Below are 25501 nucleotides of genomic sequence, written 5' to 3'. Positions count from 1 at the left end.
AGGGTCTGCAGCCTTAAAGGCTGCATTTTAAGGCCGATTACGTCACAGTGGCGCGCCGAAGGCTGTCCCAATTCAAAGGCTGCTCGAAATGCGGCCCTCAAATGCGTCCTTCATTTCCCTGAATTTTAAGGCTGTGGTGTTGTAGACTCCGTGGCCCAATATATCCCACAATTCATAGCACGGCAGTCGGTGTGGATAAGCAGAGCGGCCGAAGAGTAAACTGTGAAAAGTAAGTACTTAATATTATGTCACTTATTTATGTGCAAATGTTTAATAATGAGGAACATTAAAACATTACTATTGGCCACATGTCGGCAAAGTTATTTGCCATTAGCGATGTTTGTACGTTCAGCTTTTACTTGCTTTTAAAGCCTTTAAAATATAATAATAATACAATAGTTGACCTTAATCTTACAGAGAATGTGATGATTTTGTGGATAATTAAAGTCAGTCATATATCCACAAACACAACAAGCTGAAAGTCAGTGATGCTGCTCGGTTTGCAGTCCTGAATATTACAGCACAAGCAGGATTCACTGCACTGTTAATATGTTATATTGCTGCCTCTGTTCGGTGGTGTTGAGCCAAACGGACTTTAACGTGTGTTTGAACGAGCCCCAAGTGCGACAGGAGAAGGATCGTTGAGTGCGAGAGGAACTGACCTGAAATATAGGATTATGGCCAAGCTTGAAACCTGGATCTCCCGAAGCCGGTTACCAAGATTACGTGAAGTACCCTCAGAAGGTCTGCTAGAGGATGTTAATGCAGCACTACGGACAATACCTACAACCACGATTACCGACACTAACAAGCTGATCTACAATACGGCAGCAGTGATCAGTGAGATGCTTGGCTACAAGTTGAACAGCCACAAGGGGCAGTACCCTCCATGGAGAATGAGGCTAGAGGGCAAGATCAAAGTAGCACGGAGGGAGGTTAGCCAACTAACGGAGTTGCAGAAAGGTGCGACAAAGAAGGTGCATAAGAAATACAGCAATCTGTCCATACCTGAGGCCTTGGAAACTGCCAAGCAAAGACTCACAGCCTTGGCCAGCCACTTGAGGAGGTACACCAGAGAAATAGAAGGCAGGAGAATAAACCAGCTGTTCTCCACAGAACCAGCAAAGGTGTACTCTCAGTGGCAAGGGAACAATAATAAGAGAACAGCACCACCAAGGCTGGAGACGGAGCAATACTGGAAGAGCATATGGGAGAAGGACGCAACCCATAACGGCAATGCTCAGTGGCTAGTGGATCTGAGGGCAGACCATAGCGACCTCCCTGAACAGGGTCCAGTAACCATCACAGTGGCAGATATCCAAGAAAGGGTCTCCAGTATGAAGAGTTGGACAGCACCAGGGCCCGACATGGTTCACGCCTACTGGCTAAAGAAGCTGACTGCACTCCACGAGCGTCTGGCAGCACAAATGAACCAGCTGCTAGTTAACGAGGGACACCCGGAATGGCTAACTGAAGGTCGGATGGTCCTGATCCCCAAGGACCCCAAGAAGGGACCAGTCCCCTCCAACTACCAACCAATAACCTGCCTCAGTGCTACATGGAAGCTCCTGTCAGGCATCATATCGGCTAAGATGAACAGGCACATGGGTCAATACATGAGCGGGACACAGAAAGGAATTGGCAAGAATACCAGAGGCGCAAAACACCAGCTACTGGTAGACAGAACAGTCAGCCGAGACTGCAAGACCAGACTGACCAACCTGTGCACTGCCTGGATTGATTACAAGAAGGCCTATGACTCAATGCCCCACAGCTGGATACTGGAATGCCTAGAATTGTACAAGATCAATGGGACCCTAAGAGCCTTCATCAGGAACTCAATGGGGATGTGGCGTACAACACTAGAGGCCAACTCCAAGCCCATAGCACAAGTCACCATCAAGTGCGGGATCTACCAAGGAGATGCTCTGTCCCCACTGCTGTTCTGCATAGGCCTGAACCCCCTCAGTGAGATCATTAACAAGACTGGCTACGGATACCGACTACGGAACGGAGCAGTTGTCAGCCACCTCCTGTACATGGATGACATCAAGCTGTATGCCAAGAGTGAACGAGACATCGATTCACTGATCCACACTACCAGGCTATACAGCAATGACACTGGAATGTCGTTCGGGCTGGAGAAGTGTAGTCGGATGGTAACAAAGAGAGGGAAGGTAGTCAGAACTGAGGGGATTGAACTACCAGAAGGCAACATTGCAGACACATGAAGAGGCCGCTAGGAAAGCTGCAACCACCAAGTACCTGCAGAGGGTCAGGCAAGTCCTGAGGAGTCAGTTGAACGGTAAGAACAAGATCCGGGCCATCAACACGTACGCCCAGCCTGTGATCAGGTACCCTGCTGGGGTAATAGGCTGGCCAAAGGAGGAGATAGAAGCCACTGACATAAAGACAAGAAAGCTCCTTACCATGCATGGAGGGTTTCACCCCAAGTCCAGCACCCTGAGGCTGTACGCTAAGCGGAAGGAAGGGGGCCGGGGACTGGTGAGTGTCAGCACCACAGTCCAGGATGAGACAACGAACATCCAAGAATACATCACGAAGATGGCCCCAACTGACAGCATGCTCAGTGAATACCTCAGGCAGCAGAAACCCAAGAAAGAGGAGGGAGACGAGGAACCATCATGGAAGGACAGGCCCCTGCACGGTATGTACCACCGGCAGATAGAGGAGGTGGCTGATATCCAGAAATCCTACCAGTGGCTGGACAAAGCTGGACTGAAAGATAGCACAGAGGCACTAATCATGGCAGCACAAGAACAAGCTCTGAGTACAAGATCCATAAAGGCTGGGGTCTATCACACCAGGCAAGACCCCAGGTGCAGGCTGTGTAAAGATGCCCCAGAGACAATCCAGCACATAACAGCAGGGTGCAAGATGCTAGCAGGCAAGGTATACATGGAACGCCATAACCAAGTGGCCGGCATAGTGTACAGAAACATCTGTGCTGAGTATAACCTGGAAGTCCCGAGGTCAAAATGGGAAATGCCCCCAAGGGTGGTGGAGAATGACCGAGCTAAGATCCTGTGGGACTTCCAGATACAGACGGACAAAATGGTGGCGGCTAACCAACCATAGTGGTGGTAGACAAACAGAAGAAGACGGCCGTAGTGATCGATGTAGCGGTTCCGAATGACAGCAATATCAGGAAGAAGAACACGAGAAGCTGGAGAAATACCAAGGGCTCAGAGAAGAGCTCGAGAGTATGTGGAGGGTGAAGGTAACGGTGGTCCCCGTGGTAATCGGAGCACTAGGTGCGGTGACTCCCAAGCTTGGCGAGTGGCTCCAGCAGATCCCGGGACTAACATCGGAGATCTCTGTCCAGAAGAGCGCAGTCCTGGGAACAGCTAAGATACTGCGCAGGACCCTCAAGCTCCCAGGCCTCTGGTAGAGAACCCGAGCTTGAAGGATAAACCGCCCGCAGGGGCGTGCTGGGTGTTTTTTTTATATATAGGCTTTAAAACCAAGTTAACGCTGTAAGTACAAACATCACTAATGTCACACAACTTTGCCAACATGTGGCCAACAGCAATGTTTTAATGTTCTTCGTTATTAAACGTTCGCACATAATTAAGTGACGTCATATTCAGTACTTACTTTTGACAGTTCACTCTTGGCCGCTCCCTTCTGCCGTATTTTGCGGCAAAATCATCCACACCCACCGCCACGCTATGAATTGTGGGATATATGGGACCACGAAGCGTGCACCGGACCATGCTTGATATTTGGGGAAATCTACAGCGCATTTGGAGTATGCATTTGAAGTACACTTCGAATTGGGACAGCCGTCGTCGCGTGGCGGTGACGTAATCGTACTTGAAATGCGTACTTCAAGCGTGCAGACCCTGAATTGGGACACAGCACCTGAATTGGGATATAGCCATTGTAGGGCATAAACCGGTCCGTGGCGCAAAAAAGGTTGGGGACCGCTGCTTTTAATGTGACACGTGTTCGAAATGCAGAGAGGTGCGCTCGATTTGCCACACAGAGCAGCGCGAAAGTAAAGCACGAGGGAGGGGCTAATAATCGGCTCGGTCATTTTTAATGATCGTTGAAAGCCCAGATCGTAATCGAGATTAAAATTTGATTAATTGAGCAGCCCTACAAGTAAGTTCACCATGCAATGAATGAGACAGGTATACCCAATTGGCACAAAACACCTGTCATTCAGTTTTAAAGATTTCCATAAAATGCATGAATTCACAGCGAGGGTGAATTCTGTGAACTACAAACAAAGATGCTGCCTGTGAAACTGAGACACTCTTACACTAGTGCTGCCGGTGCTCACTCTCCCTGCATCTGACTGTTTCTACTTAGTGCTCCTGGGTTTAGCCATGTCCGTCTTCAAACTACACTAGGTATGCCCTTTACAGTGGATTTCTCAGTGATCACATTTTGCCATGATGACACACAGACAGACATAGTCACAGAGTGAAAACAGTATCAGCTATGCTGTCGAGGCTGCTGATCAATGAATCTTATTCCATTTGCCATGTGCTTTCTTGTATGCTCAGGATTTAGATGCATGTGGCAGTAATAACAAGTAATTAGGTTATCTAGTTGGATTCCCATCCTCTTCATCCTCTTAATATTGATCACTGCTACAATGTCCTGTCAGGACGTCATTACATAATGGGCCAGTGGAGTGTAAAACAGTGTTAACTTACATCCTGCTGTCTCATTCAACTGGAGGTTATAGAGAATGACCCACCAAACTGTTTCTCTCCACTTTCTGAATCAGAGCCACCCTTTTATACTTGCATATTTTAAGATAAGCAGCATGTTAATGATTTTTGGAAGAGGTTTCCCTGCAACATCTATGCACCACTTACTTTGGAACTGAAGCACCTAAAGAAAGCCATCATGGAAACAGCCTTGGCAGCTGAGACCAGCTCAAGATGGCTGTGGTTGAAGAGAGCTCACAGATGGAAACCTTCTGTAGATGAAGGCAGACTGCCCTTTGCTACCCCGCTAAAGCAAACCATACAGGTTAAAGTAAAAAAGCGAGACACCTGCTGATGATGTGAAAAGGTTCTCAACATACAGGACGCTCTGACCATTCTCCCATTAAGGGACACCAAAGAAATCTTGCTACACTCTAGCACCACTATATTCTCATAGCTCCAATGATGTCTGCCTGTAGAAAGGTATCTTTGATGGGGTTTTTTTTTTTTCACGTTTACTGATTATAACATACTTTTTCACTGTGGATATAGTGGTCAGAGTTCTTTTTCTACCTCATCTGTGGTATTTAATTAGCGATTTGCATACTGCACATGAACAGTATAGGGTATGCACTATATCAGTATCTGTGTATGTATATACACTGAGTCACTAAGTCCAATGACTGGCCTAGCTTAAGTTACGCGCTTTCTAATATGACATAGAAGAGAAACCTCTCTGTGTGCACCTTACTTGCGGGAAACAGAGCGGCGGTAGGCATAAATAAATCTCCCTGGAGGAAAGTCGATACTGTGGCTCACATGTCTAGGAGATGAATATCCAAGCCTGTCTGCATCTTAATAGCTACAAAGCACTGTGTATATAATACACCTAAATCTGCACTTTTATATGTGGAAGAACTACTAAAAAAGGAAATACAGCAGTATCAGAGTGGAAGAAATAACATTTAAAAGTTTTAATAACTAAATATATTCAAGAACATAAGAGTCTAAGATTTGTCAGCGTGGAGAGGAAGTTTGTCTTTTAAATTACCTCGATGTGTTAAAAAGAGTAGGGTTAGTAGCAGCCTTGCCATCAGGTGTTACCATCTCTATCAAAGCAGAGGTTTGGACACTTTGCTGGTCCAGAGGAATAAAGGTGTATATTGACACAATACAACAATCTTCCTAGAAGTGGGCATTTCATCAAATTCAACATAAGGTCAGACCAGACCATACAATGCTCAGAAAAAAAATGCAAAATCCCAAGAGCGACATCTCAGGTTCTACAATCCTCATGAAAATTCATATTCTTCTTATAAACTTTAACATGATAGTGAAATATTAAAGTTTATAACAATAAAAGTAGGAAAAACACTGAACGAGTAGGGGTTGTATGGAAGTGTTGTAAAGACAAAATCTAAACAGAGTTTGCAAAGTGCCAACGAAAAAAGCAATTAAATAAAACCTGCAAGACTTTTGGAACAATGTCCTTAGGACAGCTAAGCACACCATATCAAAACAAACACCCCACACTAACATCAAGCACTGATGGAGCAGTGATAATTTGGGCTTAGTTTGCAGCCACAGGACCTGGGCATCTTTTGGTTGACCATGAGTCAATCAAACAATTATAGATACTCCAGGTTTCAACTCATGTTATTAAGTACACATGTCCACAGAGTCAGTTTCTTCCATTCCAGCCTCTTCACCACTATGGTCAAGCCCGAACAGCTGTCAAAGGACATCAGGGACAAGATTGTAGAGCTGCACAAGGTTGCAATGGGTTACAAGGCTATCAGCAAGAACCTGGGCAAGAAGATGACAATTGTTGGTGCAATTATTTGGAAATGAAAATGAAACATAATTCACCCTCGGACTGGAAGTCCATGCAAGATCTTGCCTCATGGCTTGAGGATGATCATAGAGAAAGGCGGTGGACCAGCATAAAACTACATGGGAGGAGCTCATTAATGATCTGAGTTAGTTGGGACCACAGTCACCAAGAATACCATGAGTAACACACTACGCCACAGTGAATTGAAATCTTGCAGTTTTAATTTAATTACTACATTTTCTAAAAATGTGTTTAGTCTATTTGCAGGAGCTTGGAAAGAAAGCGACTGAACTTCTTTAAATTTCTTTAACTGTAATTTTGTGGTTATGGCTTTAACTATAAAGTGATGGGCTAAATTAGCAGTTATATCAATTTCATTTTATATCTACGATATAGTAGGCCATTCCCATGGGGTCTGAAAAAAGATTGACTGCAGAAAAGTCTAGGGCAAAGCAACTTTTTGGATATCTAGAGCTATAGTTTCAATTTCCATCCATCCATCTGTGTCTTGATTAGCTGTTGGACTTAAACCTGCATTAACTATGATCTCGATCTTATTAACGCAATTTCTTATTTCACTTCAGCTTAAATTACCATTCCATCTGCAGAGCAGATTTATATTTGTTATAAATGTCAAATTCACCCATAAAATGTATGCGTCTGTGTCAACATGCCCCAAGACCTTTTCAATCTCAGTGGAGATTTTAAAAATATAAACTAATCAAAAGTCTATTATTTCACTTCACAGGACATGCAACCAATTATTGTATCTGCTTCCAAGACTAGGTTGAAACAAGGTAACTCAGGCTATAACATACCTAACAGTTCCTCCCCCATTACTGAACAAATGGCAGCGAACAAATGTCTGTTATAGCCTTCACATAAAACATATACAAGGACAGTAACTTCTCCATTCATTCAAAGCTGCATCAATTATTCATAAATGCTCCGACTCCAGGGATCGATGCCTCTATAATGTGGACTGATATGAGCCCCTGGTCGAGTCTTGGCTGCAGCAAGTTAATGGGCAGACTCGATTTCATCCACTGCTCGAGGCACTTCCTTCACAAAACTCTGCACCACACGCCACTGACACACTTTATAAAATTACAGAATGAAGGGAGATATCAGAACAGCACAAAAGGGTCAAAAAACAGTAAATATGGTCAAAGTACAAATGAGAGTATCCCCCCAATTTATTTTTGTGAAATTACCAATTATTTATCAACTGAGGGGAGAAACCTGATATGGCCCTGCGTAAAATTGTAAAGTAGGCATCACAAAACTGAGAAAAAACTTTCAGTGGTTTTAGGAATCCCCAAAATGCATTAGGTTTGAATATGCCCTGCGACAGACTGGCCCTAAGAGAGCTGGGATAGGCCCCAGCCCCCCCACCCCCCAACCCTGAAAAGGATAAGATGGATAATGGATAAATGGATGAATGGAACTGGCTTGATTATCATGAAATTAGGTTTGACATTTAGTTCTCATCAGAAATAACAGCTACTACTATCTTTCCTTGTTTGCAATAACATCTTTTTAGAGGTTTTTTGTTATGTTTTTTGACCAATACTTTTTGACATTTTATGTGCATTATAGACATTTGTCATCACAGCCATTTTAACATGAAATAATAGGTAATTAGTGTTACTAATCACATTAAGCATGCTAGCTAGGAGTTGCTAGCTTGTCATGCTAGCAATAGCATGAGGTATAGGAAGTGTTTATCCACAGAAAAATGATTAAGGTTGTGACACCATTCAGTGGGCTTCTGTACTGGACACATTTTGATACCCTACCACTAACATCATACAATCAAATTTTTTCCTTACCTGGGATGATTGAGCATGCATCAAGACTTTACCACTAGCATTTTATCTCCTGCCATGTTTGTTTTCAGAAGGGACTATGCAAGCTGTATGTGCAACTGTATGGGTACAAGTATGTACCCATCATTCCATTAAAAATGCTTCAAAAGGCACAACACAGCAAACTACAGTAGAGGGGTCCAGTTAGGTAACTTGAATTAGTAGAGGGTAGTACTAGTTAAAAGTTTACTTTTTGACAAAGCTTATATATGGGCTGAATCCATTGACTGTAGAAAACATGGACGACGCGACCCCGCCTCCTACCATTGTGCAAAAATGAAGCCAAAATACCCGCTTGTGGAGGCTGCCATCTTGCAAATTTGGAGCCAGAGTCTGCGCAGTAGTGACTTGAGGTGGAGCGACTGTGTAACGCTCCCGCCCACACACCCGCTGGACGTGACCGCAAACACGCCCCTCTACACTTTTTACGTAGCCCGGCAGCTGGAGTTTTTTTGCTGGTTTACCGCGACTGACGACTCGTTTAATTAAGGTAAATACAACCATGTCACTGTTATAAAAAAGACACACAGCTTATCATCTTATAGTTCTAAAATCACTCTGTTGTTAATTCGTTAGTTAGATTAGCCGTTAGCATACGCACTGTGTTGGAGGCTTGTTGCTAGCTAGTTAGCGATGCTACACACCTGCTACTCTTAAGTCTTCAACACTTATGTTTTTGTTTTTTTTATCCATTTTTAGACAGCGATGAGATCAGCTGCACACTCTACAGAGGCCCAGAGTTACTGTTAATATCAAAAATATAATGCTGTCCTGTGAGATTTTAACATAAGACTGAGTGTAATGGATCTAAAACTGTTTAAATCTTCAGAGCCCTCTACAGCCTGGTAACATGGAGACTTTAAAAACATTAGCAGAACGTTTCAGTAGTGTAGTCTAATTTGTTCTTTTAATTGAATAATAGTCCATATTATATCAACAGCTACATTCACCCTGGAGAGAAACTAGTGAGGGAGACCATCAGGACCAAGCTGGGTTTCCTGGATCCAGAGGTTTGGAGAAACTTCTTCCCTTTCTTTCATCACAGCTGTCCTGTGCCATAAGTTCTGTTGACCCGCTGTAAGAGGCATCATTTAAGAAACACCAGGAAGACTGAAGCTCATGGCATGGATCAAGCAGGACTCATGATCTTCACCAGCAGCTCCCTCACAGGGAAATCTTCAGCACTCCTCTGTAGGCCCGCCCCAGGAGATGGATAAACCCAGCATTTCATCAACACTGTGATGAGACCTTTGGTTTGTGTAATGTTATAAATACTCAGATACTCCCAGAGGCTCCGGACTTTTACATAAAGATATTATATTCAGTCCTGTAGAAAGTTATATATTTAAAAATATGTGATCCTCTCTGGTTACTCTGGTATGAATAACTCTGAATCACTTTATGGTAAATAACACACTATGTGTAAAAAAAACTGTGAATAAATTCCAGATGACAAGTTTGTAGTTCAACATACAAGTGACGACCTTTGACCTTCATCAGGTTTTATTTAATTGTGTTAGGCAAAATCTCATATGCTCTTCATGCAGCTGAGTACATCAAGTGTTTAAAACGGAAGCTGTGCAGGTCTGAGATCAGCAGCTTTGTGAAACACCAAACTGAGGTCCTGTTAATGCTGATATATAGTGACACAGTTACATGAGTGATTAATCCTTTTGTTTTGTTGTCTTTAACTTTATCAATAAAACAGCTGCAACCTTCACTACAGCACGTGTGGTACTTTAACCTTTGTACTGTTTTCATCAGTTCATTTTGCAGTTAACATGTTGGATGATCTGTCTGCTGTCACTCGACGGGGCTGAGGTCTGAATCTGAGGGCAGCTCCTGTAATCACAAAGACAACAGAATCATCACAAACTCAGATATAAATTTTATCCCTCAATATTGAAATAAAGCTGATTCTTCTGTCCTCACACACTCAGGATCTGAAGTTCTTCTCTTACATTTTTTTCAGTATTACAGTACACTACAGTACTTTAATCCATAGTTCCTGATTAATGAGGAGTTACTGAAGTACAAGCTTTTTAAAAAAGTGTTACTGTCTTTACAGATGTGGCAAGAGACTGAAAACATGCTGTTGTTTGCACATATTTAATATTCAGCTCTGCACAGGAGCTGAAGCAGGGTGCAGCCTGTTGCTTTTACAGTATAATACTTGTAATAAAAGTACAGTAACAGTAATTAGTGACTGAGTAGCCCGGGGCGTTTCTCTTGATTTCTTTAGTAAATTCATTCACCTGCACAGCTAAACAAACCCTGACAGCTTAGTGCTCATTTTAGCTAGCTAGGTCTCAGGAGCTAGCTAAGGACGGTAGTTACGGATTAGCTTACAAACACATTTAACTTACCGAAAACCAGGTCCTTCTGTCGGGTAGTCCAGTTTACTGAAGAACACCTCAGTCTGTCAGGTTAAAACACTCGGTCGTGTTTTCATAGCGTAAACACTGGCCCTCCTCTCAGAGCCTACGCTCTATCTGCTATTCGCGAACAGAGATACGCAAGTTTCTCCGTGACTGCAGCTGTCAGTCAAAGCTCTTATGATGACGTTTCACCCCAATTTAACATCACCGCGGTAGGAATTAGAATCAAACTTATGGGAAAGGAGACCCCTTGAACATCAATCAGCGTGATGAGAACTATTGAAAACAAAAGAAAGAATCTTTGGAAAAAAATTATCTAAGGAGAATTAATTTATTTTAGTCTGACCCCAGTCCCATCCGCTAACATGGAGGAGGCGGGGTTTTTGACCTATACTGCAGCCAGACACCAGGGGGCGATAGAGACGTTTTGGCTTCATTTTTGGGGAGCTGTCGCGTCGTCCATGTTTTCTACAGTCAATGGCTGAATCAGGTGACCTCCCTTAGTTACACTGCAATATGCTAGGCTGCTGGGGGTTTCCCACGAAGCACTTTTTCACTCACGTTTTTCACTCACCGTGTGTTTATACAACACATTTAATAATTAATTATTATTAATATCTGCCTTGGCTCTCTTCCACAGTTTGTCTTTTGTCTGTGGTTGCAGCATATGGCTGCATCTCCCTGAGCCTGGTTCTGATGGAGGTTTCTACCTGTTAAAAGGAAGTTTTTCCTTTCCACTCTTGCCAAGTGCTTGCTCATTATAGGTTTGCCAGATTGTTGAGGTTTTCCCTCTGTTGTTGTAGCATCTTACAATATATTTCTTAAAACATCAAGTACCCTGAGGCGACTGTTGTTATAAATTTGTTGCTATGTAAATAAAATTGAGTTGAATTGAACTTTAGGCATGATAAAAATGAGTTAAATAGGATTTTAAGTGCTGTTATGTTCAGCATATTTATATGGGAGTCTACTGACCCTCTTTTGGTGCCAGTCTCTAGTGAACTGCAGTTTTTTGCTTGTCCACATTAGCTTCCTTTTTTAACCTGGAGTTTGCTGCTGGCTTTTACTCCGGCCATGGATTCCCAACCTAGCTCATGACACTTTTTAAAGAGAGTAAGTACCTTACTAAGGTTTTGTCATCTTTGTAAAGTTTAATTTTAATTCTTTTACAAAGTTTTGAGCAAAATAAATTGATCCAGTTGTTGACCACAACACATGGTGTTATTACCCTGTTCAGCTGTGTGGTAATGTGAAAATCATTAAATATTCAGTTAAGAGGAAGTCGAGTGTCACTACATTATCTGAGATGTCAGGGATTTATTGATGACTATCCTTTATCTCTTTGAGCAGAAAGGGCACACAGAAACTCACACACACACACACACACACACACACACACACACACACACACACATTAAACCACTGGGAGTAATATTATTTGTTTGATAGATGTAGTCTATTTGTTTCATGAATTATAGATCTTCCAAAATGTCATGCAGAGCCAGAGGCATGTTCCTACTCGCACACTGTACACATGACATCATGCTGACAGATGAGTCCTTTCAGCAGCACTTTCTGGAAGTTTTAACTGGGAAACTCAAAGGTTAGTCAATCAATAAGTAAAGCTTTTTAAAATGCTTCCTTGTTTCCTCCACAGAGCTGAATCATTAATCAGGCATACAGACTGCCTGTAAATCTGAGGCATAACCTCCTCCACAGACAGACTTAAAGCTTTTCATGAAATGCGCTTTGATCTTTTAGGTTAAGCTGTGGTCCTGGTCAGGTTAAAGCAACTCAAAGCAACATAAAGAAAAAATTATGAGCACGGATAATATATATCTTTTGTGTATGGACCAAAAAAATTCTCACTGCTGTGGTTATCTTTGATCTTTTTGGGAGATGGAATTTATCAATGGACATGTAAGAAGGGATGTAAGACAGAAAGGAGGATGTTTCAGTCTGAATCTGAGACCGCCCTCTCCTTGCCACGCTACCCCCAACCATTCTGCTGGCTCGACCCCACTCCACCTCTTCTTATTCATTCAGACCCGTCCAGGGCGGAGAGGAAACTGCTGCCCCCTCAGGGACTTGGCATCATAATTATATAGGAAGCAGAGCAGTCTGTCGGTTGTTAGAGGTAAAGAAAGGCTGCAGGCACAGTGTGCAGTGGACAAGTGGTCATAACATGGATGTGGAGCTCTATTTCTGACACTGTTAGGAAGGTAAGATAATCTCATGCATTAATCTTCAAAGAGGTAATAGCAACAAAGAGCGATTACCAGTCTGATGTTAAATCTCCTGCTGTATACAATCTGTTGCCTTTAATTAGATCATAGTCGGATTGTCAGTTGATGATGTTTGCAAACTGATGCAAATAGAAATGTTAGGTATTAAACTAACACGTCTCGAAGTGACTTTGCTCTTGAATTATTTCTAAATGAAGCTTGAAAAGTCTTCATCTTTGTGTGAATAAGTCCGCTCTTGTCTGCAGGATGTTTCTGAAGCCTTAATTAGATTTATTGCCACTGGAGATGATGATCAGTATAGGAACAAGCAGTGGGAGTCCACAGCAGCCTAGATTACAGAAAGTTCTCGAAGGGTTCTGTGTTAGTCACAAAGCACTTCTAATGGTGCCAATTAGATAATAGAGCTTTACATTGATTTCTCTCATAGCCCATTAACTTATTCACCCCTATATCATAACAAACTTTTTTTTAGATAAACAAAGACACCTTTTAAATGCTCATATTCTGGCATATTTCAAATCTAAGACATAGTACAGTTGTCACAGAGTATTCTGTTTTTGCATTCGTCACAGATTGAGAGGTGGAAGCAGGCATGTCAGAGAAGAAGCCCCGGGGCTCAGACACTCGGCCCAAAAGTGGCTTCCGCAGCTGGAGCGCAGACAGTTACATTTGGAAGGGGAAGAAACGCTCCCGGAGCTCTCGCAATGGGTCGAGCCCTGGAGGCATGGAGATGGACGGGACGGAGGAGTTGGGTGTGCGGTCATCATCCTGTTCGAGGAGGCGCAGAGAGAGGAAATGTAGCTGCAGCGCTCTAGGGGACACGCTGACGTCTGGAGATATCGATGTGATGTGTCGGAAGGCCTTGTCACGGCGCTCTCTGCGGCAGAAGTTTCAGGATGCTGTTGGCCAGTGCTTCCCTCTGCGCTCTCACCATCACCATCACCACCATCATTCATCGGGCTCCTCGCGACCCTTTTCGGTGCTCTTCTGGTCCAAACGCAAGATCCATGTGTCAGAGCTCATGCAGGATAAGTGCCCATTCTCACCCAAGTCTGAACTGGCTCGATGTTGGCACCTTATTAAAAATCATGCTACCCACCCAAGTGCCCTCAAGGACATAGAGGCTCCCCTCAAACCTAGTGTCTCATCCACTACCTCTCCACCACAAACCCCCATCTCGTGGGAGGACATATGCTGCTCCCCTGGGCCTGGAAGCACCAGTCTGGAGGACTGGGACCCTTCTTGTGCTCATGGGCATGAAGAAGGTAGGTGTGGACACACGGACTACATCCTGGTCCCAGATCTCCTACAGATCAACAACAACCCATGCTACTGGGGCGTGCTGAATCGCTTTGAGGCAGAGGAGCTGCTGGAGGGCCAGCCCGAGGGCACGTTTCTGCTCCGGGACTCTGCCCAGGACGAATTTCTCTTCTCAGTGAGCTTTCGGCGCTACAGCCGTTCCCTACATGCACGTATTGAACAAAACGGCAAGCGTTTCAGCTTTGATGTGCGTGACCCGTGTATGTACCGTGATCCAAGTGTGACGGGACTGCTCAGGCACTACAGCGACCCAGCCACCTGCCTCTTCTTTGAGCCACTCCTTTCCAGACCTCTGCCAAGGAACTTCCCTTTCTCCCTCCAGCACTTGTGCAGGGCAGTGATCTGCAGCTGCACCACCTACCGAGGCATAGACAGCCTGCCGCTGCCACCTCAGCTCAGGGACTATCTCAGACAATACCATATTAAGTGTGACGCGGCCTGTGCTGTGTGACTAACCAAATCAGGCCTCATACTAAGGATAAGCAAAAGAAGCTCACCTTGGCAAAAGTACTGCCATTAAATTCTAACAGTGTTTGCTGTTACGTGAGGTTTAAAGATCTTGAGACAAGGATTGTCATCTGCTCTGCAGTTCCATTTGCTGTGATAGCAAACAATGGCAATTGCTGTTTTTTTAGCCTTTCAATATTTAGGAGTGACAGCCTCACAGGACAAGAAAACAACCACTAAAGGGGACTGTGGCGAGACAGCCTGAGTGTTGACTTAAGCAAGCCAACACTCCATTACAGAAGATGTTAAGATCATAGAAATGTTATGGTCTTGAACCCTGAACACAGCTAGTGCAGTCAAATGTTTGAGGTAAAGCAACTCTGGGGGTATCTAGTAATATGCAAGAATTATGGATTTTTCACTAACTGCATAACCGACATTTCATGATATTTCATCCCAGCCTTGCAGTATATCTACATAAGTACTTAGTATGGTTTTCTTATTTTCTGTCATGCACATCTATGCACTGTTACTCATTAAACATTCATTCCGAAAGGTCAAATAACGAGGTCAGCGTATGTGCAAGTAATCATTGAGAGCCAAAGGCTCAGGCTTCTGCCTGTCTGCGCTGAACACTCAGACCATTCTTTGGATCTTTATGATGTCACTGAAAGGGGATATCTTTAATATGTCCATCTGAGGTATGTAGCTCTGTATGTGAGCAGCAAAGCTCCACCCAGCTGCTGTTCAAAACTTGTATTTGCGATGAACAAGCAGCAAGAACAAATCTGACTAAACGAGAGGCCAAAAAGACGCAAAGCAACCCACGTCAGAGAGCGAAGAACTACAGGTCTGTACCCAAGCACAGTATGAAATGAATAATGGAAAGCTACTAGCAGAGTCCAAGAGTATATATATATAGAGTATATAAGGTCATCTTTAAACATTGATGTAATATAACACAAAATTCCAGCTGAATCTCTTTGGAGAGAACTGCTTTGTGCCGGATGGATTACTCGATCCTGCACAGGAAAACTGAATCAGGCAAATGGACCTGACAACAAGGATGCTGTTTTTAATTTGGGCTTTTATCTGCTACACAAAATGGGTTCAAACACCCTGCTGGCAATCAATACATGTAAGCAAATTAGAGATGCATTATGACAGGAAAGGAGACTTAATTAAAACCCTAGCACAAATGTCGTTCCTTTTGCCTTTCAGCTCTCAGCTGCTGTGTTGAAAGTGAAAGGCAGCAATAAAATCTGCAGCTTTTCATAAAAGAAACACGCAAAATCACAGTTATTTATATATAAGTGGTTTATAAATTTCTGATCAAATGTAATACGATAAAACAGAAAACAAGCTTCAGAGAGATGCCCAAACAGGACCAAAATAAAAGCTATATAAAGAAGGCTTGTATTTATTTTAATTTTAAATTTAAAAAAGAAAGCAATATTTGAAGACAGTCACTGAGGGTTGCTGACCTGACATTAAAAAAAAGATCCTCTTTAGTCCTCATTCGGGGCTTAAGAACAACTAACCCCCACCCACCACCACCACCAAACTCATCAAGGTAATGACAGCAGTGAAAGCAGCTTACCTGAAACTAACTCGTGGCTGATGATGAAGGGCGGCTTAAACTGGACTGATGTGCTCTTGTCTCTTTGAATGCAGATACAGGCCAGTGAGATGTCAGCCTCTTGTCCAGCTTGTTCATTTGGGCTGCATTCTTCTCTCCAGCCACGAGGTGGCGACAGCACTACATCGATCTGCTCCGTTTGCCTGTCTTTGAAAGCGCCTCTGTAAATGTGTCCTAACATCAGCCGTGCCTCTAACCTGTACCTGTTGTGACTGAGAAACTGTTCATAAGCATATATTGTATTCATACACACACCAATAAATTTTATTTACACGCCCTCTGTTGTGTGTCTGAGTTTGTTTATTTATTATTTATTTATTTATTTATTTATTTATTTATTTATTTGTTGTCATATTAGGATAGCTTTTAGTACATCATGTGTATGCCTGCGTGTTCACGCTGCAGCTGTGTCACAGTTAGACAAGTTAATGGTACGGAAAATGCTGCTTTTGAAGTATCACTCTGAAAACAATTCATCCTGGTCTTGGCAAAGGACACCTCTAAATGCCAGCGCTTCTTTGGGAGATAAGGACATGAAAAAGACCGCACACACACGCAAACGCAAAGCTGGTGTGGAATGCAGATTTTTCATTTGATTTGTGTGTTGTTCAGCCTCTTTGCAACGTCAGTGCAAACAAAAAGAAAATGTGCTGAGGTGACTTGCGTGAGTAGCTACACTTGTGTGTATGAAATATTCATCATGTGGCCATCATGTTTTTGGGGACCACAGTGTTTCTTACTTCAGTATTTGAAACAGAGACTGATTATTCGCTAGTCTTTTGTCAGGCTGTGGTCTTTTTTGAGCTTCTGTTACATTGTTACTGTTCAAAATTAGATATAATAATATAGAGCTAGTTTCAGCAAATACCCCAAAACGACATATTGCATGCTTACTTTAAGGTGACAGGGCCCTCTAGTGGATCAGACCAAAGGAGGAGGTAAAGTACACGGATACATTTTACCTGCAAATCAGAATCAGTTTTCTGATTCTAGCATTAGCTCAACTCTGCTGTGCACATATACACCAAGTATGTGTGCACATACAAGGAATGGTTTACTTGTACATACATATGTGTGTGTGTGTGTGTGTGTGTGTGTGTGTGTGTGTGTGTGTGTGTGTGTCTGCGCAAAACAAAACAGTATAAATGAATAAACGGTGGGTGACTCAAGACTTTTGCACAGAACTGTAGCTTCTTAGTTTATTTATAAAATCATCTTAGTTCAGCTTTAAGGACGTCCCCTTGCAATCTTGGGTTCAGTACCAATGTACCACAGAGAAAATGATCCTTTTTTTCTGTGTTGACTTAAACTCAGTTTGTCAGATGAAATATTTGTGGGATTCTTGTAGCACAGGAAATTGAGCATCTACTATTTTTTAATCCTTCATGGGATAAAAGCCAGAAAATTACAGTTTTCATTTTAAACATAAAATAAACCAGACACTTGCTGATCACTTTCTCATACTTGTTTGTCTTTCATGTGGCAAACTTTGTTTCATCACCCTGATTGCACACAAGTCAGTAGCCAGGCAATGGAGAGACTCAGGAGCCATGTCTATTGATCTTCCTGACCCATGTACATAAAGTATTAATGTTGTCTCGTAGGAGCTGATTAAGGAGCTTAGGTTTTCAGCAACGCGAAGCCATCGTGCGCTGTTATATTGGATGCATCATACAGCGGATTTCCAAGTTCAAGAACTTTGCTTTTGAGGTTTTATGTTAGTACAGGACTGCATTTGGCAGCCCTGTGTAGACTAAAACACATAACTAAGCTTTAGGCCTGCTTCACATGTCCTGGTACAATATTACACATCAATGATATAATATTCAGACACACTGATGTCTGCCAGCAGAGAACTTCCTGTTCCACTAATCAAAGTATCCCCTGAGAAAACACTGAGGGGTGCATAATCTATATATATTAAAAGGTTCATATAAATAAATAATTAAACAAAAAGGTTTTTTGAGTGAATATTTACATAGACTTTAGTCTTATACCCTCACTATGTTTCCATGTGTGTTACAGTGGAAAGCGTCAGTCTGAAAAATAAAATCTGCATTATCCAAACAAATGAGAATCAAGTGAAATTATATTCTTTCATTCATTCTTTAAAAAATGATTTTTAAATTAAAATTACAACACATGTATTGTTCGAATCATAAATGTGAGATGAACTGAAAGACTCCTGTCTGACTTAAAATAATACTACTACTACTACTAATAATAACAACAATAATAATAATAATGATAATACATAATAATAATTACATTTTAAAGTTCTCTAACAGACAAGAGCGTAATTATATAATTATATAATGTATGTATCACTTGCATACACCATCCAACTGTAGTGTAAAATAAATTTGTCGGAAAACGACAGAAAAATTAAAATACTGTTTCAATGCTTTAAGGCACATTTCGTCAGATAACACTGGAATAGTATAATAACAGCGTGTGTCTCAACCACTGTCGTAAATAGCCTTTCGATAAATGAATGAATGAATAAATAAATAAACCCCAAATCCCGTTCCTTGCTCCAAACGTGGGAGGGATTACAAAATTTGCGTCATGACGTTGCTGGCGGGAGTCGTGACGTGACGTTTCCTTGTTTTCAACGCAGCGCGGGAGATTCAGGAGAAGAGGACCGAGTGTGTCCACCCAAGAAACGTGTAAGTTGATTTCTAACGAAATACTCTGTTCACAGCTCAGTGTAAAACTGCCTCCAGTGGTTTAGTGTCTGATGCCGTGAACACCGTGGAGTTTGTACGAGTGTGGTCGGCTATATTTAGCTCTATTGTTAGCGTTAGCTCAACTCTACTGTTAGCTCTCCATGGGTTAATAAGGCAGCAGTGGCGGAGGAGCAGGTGTAGACTGTGTTACTTGATAGAAGAAGAGGTTTTCACGTGTTTTCTCCTCTCTTCAGTCTGGTGCTTTGTCAAAATGCCATGTGAAAGGAAGCCGATGCGCTACGGCCACTCTGAAGGACACACCGAGGTGTGCTTTGATGACACTGGGAGGTGAGTCCGAAAACAAAAAAGTGTCTCCCTTTGAGCACTGACTGTGACAGCTAATGTACAAGTAAAGCTGTGATCTGATTGCGTTTAAGACTCAGATTTTACCTATGATCGGCCCACAGCCTGTGAAAGTATTGCTTTACAAACATGTCCTTTAAATTATTAGTGTAGCTTAGTCAGACCAGACCAGGCAAGGACATATGAACTTGAGCGCATCAGTCTCACAGTGACATCAATGACAACACAAGTCTTTCAATAAGCTGAAACTGAGTAAAATGTGATTCATTTAAATTCTATGCCACGTTAAAATGAAATCGTTCACAGTCCTGATTTTGGTTTCTGGTAGACTTAATAATTTAAACAGATCATTTCATCAATCTTATGCTGCACTAAGTTTCTGTAAACTAGCCTGATCAAATTGTCCACAGGTTCATTGTAACCTGCGGAAATGATGGAGATGTTCGGATCTGGGAGAGTCTGGATGATGATGATCCAAAGTTTATCACTGTCGGGGAGAAGGCTTACTCTCTGGCACTGAAGGTTGGATTTTCTCTGACTTTTCTACAGATGTCATCATTATTCGGTGACATTCTGCATCATACAAATGATGTTTGGACCAATGTGTTCTCTGCTCCACAGAATGGCAAGCTGGTAACGGCGAGCTCCAACAACACCGTGCAGATCCACACATTTCCTGACGGCGATCCAGACGGCATCTTGACCCGCTTCACCACCAATGCCACACACGTCGCCTTCAACAGCATTGGCTCAAGAGTTGCAGCTGGGTCCAGGTACTTGATAGTTGGCTAGCTTGTGCTGAACTGAAATGATATAAATGAAAACAGGATAAAAGCAATACCTTAGATATTTGAAGGAGCATTAATTAAGGTTAAAATATAACTAACTTTGCTGGCTCATTGCCAGATACAGGCTGGGTGGTGTGTAAGGAATGAAAGGATGCCACATTATTAGTCCATTCATTCATTCCAGCTCAGATGGTACTTCGTAGTTTGTATGGCCCCTGCATATTACATGTAATAATAATGTATACTTTATTGATCCCTGTGGGGAAATTCCTCTCTACATTTAACCCATTCACTCAGTGAAGCAGTGGGCACCATTGGGCACCCGGGGAGCAGTGTGTAGGGACGGTACCTTGCTCAGGGGTACCTCAGGGTAGCTGTTCAGGGGAATCGAACCCCTGACCTTCCAATCACGGGGCCAACACTTTACCTATTGAGCTATCCCGGTCCCCCACCCGCCTTTTTTTTCTCTCTCTCATAATAATGTGTACTTTAATGTGTGCCTGACAATGTAGGGTCCTGCTCCTAATGAGAAAATGATGGGGGAGGGGATCTTCTCCCTGATCTGCACCAGGGCATCACTGAGCTCTGGAGGGCAGTCAGATTTATATGTTATATTCATATAAATCACTTATTAATCTTATGCCTTTTTTGTGCCACTGTGGCCAATAAATTGCTTGTTTACCTATTTTTATTTTGGGGTTGTGCCACAGGGGTGCATATTTTTGAAAGTATGGGGACAGACTGCAGCTCTTGTGAACCTCTTGCCACACCATTTTTGAAAATTAAAATAGGGTTATCTGCTCTATTCCCTTTATTGTACGGTTTTTGAGCCAACACCTCAATGGGGGTAAATGGAAAGGCCAGTTCACGTTCCATTAGAACCCAGTCCAGGTCCGAATTTGTTGCTGCCCAGTGTTTACACAGCTTGGACATTTCAAATGAGATGAGGCCGCACATTGTTGAGTCAGGCTCCATAGTGAGTACAGAGTGAGCACAGGGCCCAGTCGGGGACCTAGGATCCTCAAGCCACCCTCATGAGGTCTGCTTCTGATTGTTTGGTCAGACACTAGTGGCCTGCTGGAGGTCACCTTGTATCTCTAGCAATAATCTATTGCTATTGCTAGCAATTAGCAATAATAATTGGGGTGGCTGTAGCTCAGGTGGTAGAGCAGGTCATCTACTGATCGGAAGGTTGGTGGTTCGATCCCTGGCTTCCCCAGTCTGCATGCCAAATATCCTTGGGCAAGATACTAACCCCAAATTGCTCTCCGATGCATCCATCGGAGTATGAATGTGTGTGTGAATGTTACTTAGAAAGCACTTAGGAAAAATGTGCTTGTGCGAATGGGTGTGAATGGGTGAATGTACAAGTTGTGTACAGCGCTTTGAGTGCTCAGAAAGATTAGAAAAGCGCTATATAAGAACCAGTCCATTTACCATTTACCATTTAATCATCCTGTTCCTCCTTGCACAAAGGAGCAGATACTGATGGGTTAAAGACTTTCTACTGTCCTGTCCAGCTCTCCTAGATTAACTGTCCCAGCACTGGAGTCTCCTTGAGACTGTGCTGGGAGACACAGCAAACATTCTGGCAATGGCATGTATTGATGTGGACTACCTGTGACCTCACACCTGACATGACCTGATGTCAGGTGCAAACCTTCAGAATTAATTGAGTTACAGCTGACCAGACACACTCATGTGTTGCTTCTGTAATATTTTCCACCAATGATGCTGAAAGATGAACAAATGTCACTTCTGCTTTGCTAAACCATGCACGTCCACTCTGCCTCAATTTCTCCCGTGGCACCTGGTGAGGCAGTCGTGCGTAACGGGATTGCCCCCCCACCCCCAGGTGTGTGTATGTGTGTGTGTGCGTGTTTATGGCTACAGCACAAGGTGATCCCATTAGGTTCATTATTGTTCCTTCAGTGCAGAATCAGCTCCACACAGCTGTGATGTTTCCAGCTCGCAGGCGGATTGGTTTCTGATTAGTCCAGATTGGAGATAAACGTATGTTTGCTGCCAGAAATGATTTGCCCTAAACAGGTTTATGACAGTAATAAAAGCACAGAGCAAGGTGCCGTATTGATGCTGCTATTTTCACCCTGGTAATTTCAGTAGTGGGATTGATTGTTCAGATTCAGGCATCTGTGGCTGTTAGGGCAGATTCGGCATCTACCTTCTGGTAGACGGTGAAGGAAATCTGTGATGTTTTGCTCCTCTTGTTCATTGATTTGACAATTTGCACTTGTGTTAGGTTACAGCTGATGGACCCTTCCTCTCAACTATGCCGCTGCTCACTGGCAGGCAGTCGGTGACGTGTGAACACAGCTTACCTTTCTCCTTTTTCCACAGTGACTTCATGGTTAAGGTGGTGGAGGTGTCAGACAGCAGTCAACAGAAAACCCTCAGGGGTCACGAGGCACCTGTCCTCAGCGTCACCTTTGACCCCAAAGATGACTTCTTGGTGAGTGAACCTTGTGTCTGAAAGCAGAAATTCAACACAGAGGCTGAAGTGAGTATTTGTGTTGAGTTACAAATGGGACAATATCTTCATTTCATTGCAACTTAATATGAACCCACGCCCCATTGTTCCTCATCATATTACTGTGGTTACTTCCATTTAGAGTTTTAATTTAAATGTATAAATACAAAAGAGAACCACACAGTGTTTTTAAAAAAAAAAAAAAAAAAAGGAGAGAAGAGAATTTATAACCTGAGCACACCTGTCGTACATCACATCACTGTCGCCTGTGTCTTTCAGGCCTCTGCTAGCTGTGATGGCTCTGTGGTGGTGTGGAATATTGAGGAGCAGGTACATCAGCATTTCACCACTTTTCAATTAGAAAAATGCACATAATTCTGATTTTCTACATGATTTTTATCTTCTTTCTCAGACTCAGGTGATCAGTTGGCCTCTGCTGCAGAAGTCAAATGACGTCACTAACGCCAAGTCTCTGTGTCGTTTGGCCTGGCAGCCCGGGATGGGAAAGGTTGGTGACACGTCTCTTTGCTGCCTTGAATGAGAACGAGAAAGACATCAGTCCTAAAATAACAAAACATTTGCATTTGTCAGTTTTTAGCTGTTCCTGTTGAAACCAAGGTACACCTGTACGAGCGAGGCTCCTGGGACCACGTGAGCACTCTGTCCGATGATCTGCTCGCACAGGTGAGGTCCAGTATTGTCGACGTTGTGCACTTTGTACACCTGACTGTCAGTATAAGCAGTATTTGTTGTAACTGTGTACATGGCCTCACAATCCTGTCTAGGACATCACTATGCTGATCTATTTGTCTGCTAATGCTAAGTAGTACAGCAATATTTAGCACTACTTTTGGCATCATGACCAAAGACTGTATGTTAAAGAAGGAAGCAGCATCTGGGACATCACATTTTTGGTTGGACTAGGATGTTTCTTCTATATTAAAAATGAATACATTTAGTTTGAAGGGTGGACTGTTAAGTTATCAGCTAGCACTACCAAGCTTGGGATGCAAGTTAAATTCGTACACTGCAGGGGTGAAACACGCAGACATGCATTACTTATTTAATGTTGAGGACCAGGCTAATAAAATAGTAGAACTGGACTTGCCACCTGGATGGCCTTTACTGCACAGCAGGATAATTGCAAAAGGCACAGACAGTGCAAACACAGGTTTTAAAATAAAGTTCTGGGTTTAGAAAGAAAGTATTCACTACAGAAATACAAAGTAAAAATTTTAATTGTCTGTTTGATACAATGGGAGAATCACTGTGTGAAACCACTCTGTGATTACAGCACTTAGATAAAAGGCTAGATACGATTATTTATTTGAAGAAGGTTTAGCTTGAGACTGCTTAAGTACTATATGGACAAAGTACTAACTGTCTATAGGTGCAGCTCAGCCATTGAAGTCCACACCATGAAGCTCTCACCACAGGAGGAGGTTTGAACTCTGCAGTTACTGAGTCAGCAGAGCGCTGGAGGCTTTTACACCCTGTGCACCTCAGCACTTGGTGATCCCGCTCTGTAACTTGACATGTTCCTAAACCCTTCCACTTTGCAACAATATCATTTACAATAGATCCTGAAATATCTGGGAGGGACGAAGTTTAATTAACTGCATTGTTGCCTTCCTGTTGCAGCACCTCACCCTTTAGCAGGACTCATTCTATTTACTCTTCAAAACTTTGTGAAAGGAGTCTGATACGAGTTTATGAGTCACTTCTTCCCCTTGTATGAACTTTTAATTGATTAATTCTAGGTTTATGAGAACACATCAGTATGTTGGAAGATGTAATTACAAATGAAGAGATATATTTTTGAGTACAATGTTCTTTTATGTTTTAAATAACCTTAAAAAAAATACTGACTATACCTATTAGCAGGTGTGGCCGGGTACTTTTGTTCCTAGTATATATATTATTCACTTCTTAGTCTGACCTTAAAGAAGAATTGAATGGTAGTTTTATTTCATTAAAGGTTTATTTAATTTATTTTAAACCCCTTTGTGGGAGTTTTTACTGTTTGTTTGTTTTATTATTAAAACCAGCGAGTGAGTTATTTAGATATTAAATAGCCGAAACAACTCAATCATTATTTTTCTTTTTTCTTAAATTTAATTTCCCCTCCTTAATTTTTGCAGCCCATTAACGTGGTGTCTTGGTCTCCTTGTGAGCGTTTCCTGGCAGCTGGCTGCGTGGGGGGTTTACTTACAGTGTGGGACGTGAACAGCAAGCTGTGTGTGGAAAGGTAGGAAACAAATCTGTGCAGACGCTGAGTGAATTTAAAAGCATATATATGACGGGTAAAGGGTAAACCAGTTTAGGGGACTGATGCTGATGAAATTGTTTACCTTGGTTCCCAGTGTTTGAGGGCTAAAGATAACTGAGACTTAAAGGCTGGTGTCATCATTAAAGGAATAGTTTATTATGTGTTTTCCCCCTCCCCTGTTCTTTCTTGAACTTGTGTCTCTTTATATAGTTTGTGCACAGATGATGTCAGTCTTCTTGTCGTCTCTGCCAAAAGCAACATTGAACAGTAGATGTTGCTCATCACTAAAGTTTAAGCTTTCTGCTCTCTGCTGTAGGCAGAAACACGAGAAAGGCTTCACAGTGTGCAGTTTGGCCTGGCATCCATCAGGCAGCCATATTGCCTACACGGACACAGAGGGCTGCCTGGGCCTGCTGGACGGACTCGGCACCTCCACAGCTGATAACAATACGACCAAGGTACTGCTCAAGTAACCTTTTTTTGTACCCCCTCTGTACATCCCTGTAC

The 25501-nt window shown here is 42.6% G+C and overlaps 2 protein-coding genes across 3 annotated transcripts in view; both read left to right on the top strand.

The window, feature by feature from the left end:
- The first annotated feature begins 8485 nt into the window (after positions 1 to 8485).
- Positions 8486 to 16684, top strand: socs4 (suppressor of cytokine signaling 4). Its single transcript, XM_085162207.1, has one exon. It carries the CDS (start codon positions 13604 to 13606, stop codon positions 14780 to 14782), a length of 1179 nt encoding a protein of 392 aa, XP_085018333.1. The 5' UTR covers positions 8486 to 13603; the 3' UTR covers positions 14783 to 16684.
- A 2277-nt stretch (positions 16685 to 18961) lies between these two features.
- Positions 18962 to 25501, top strand: part of wdhd1 (WD repeat and HMG-box DNA binding protein 1) — a 51740-nt gene continuing 45200 nt past the window's right edge. For both annotated transcript variants that reach the window (XM_085158278.1, XM_085158270.1), the window contains exons 1-10: positions 18962 to 19086; positions 19341 to 19434; positions 19860 to 19971; positions 20071 to 20222; positions 22596 to 22707; positions 23005 to 23055; positions 23138 to 23233; positions 23317 to 23409; positions 24867 to 24973; positions 25311 to 25452. In XM_085158278.1, coding sequence (XP_085014404.1) covers positions 19358 to 19434; positions 19860 to 19971; positions 20071 to 20222; positions 22596 to 22707; positions 23005 to 23055; positions 23138 to 23233; positions 23317 to 23409; positions 24867 to 24973; positions 25311 to 25452 — 942 coding nt within the window. In that variant the 5' untranslated portion in view covers positions 18962 to 19086; positions 19341 to 19357. The remainder of the gene's footprint in view (positions 19087 to 19340; positions 19435 to 19859; positions 19972 to 20070; positions 20223 to 22595; positions 22708 to 23004; positions 23056 to 23137; positions 23234 to 23316; positions 23410 to 24866; positions 24974 to 25310; positions 25453 to 25501) is intronic.

Source organism: Neolamprologus multifasciatus, chromosome 1 (assembly GCF_963576455.1).
Source record: "Neolamprologus multifasciatus chromosome 1, fNeoMul1.2, whole genome shotgun sequence".
NCBI lineage: Eukaryota > Metazoa > Chordata > Actinopteri > Cichliformes > Cichlidae > Neolamprologus > Neolamprologus multifasciatus.
The sequence above is the reverse complement of the archived record's forward strand: the minus strand, read 5'-3'. Positions and strand labels throughout refer to the sequence as shown.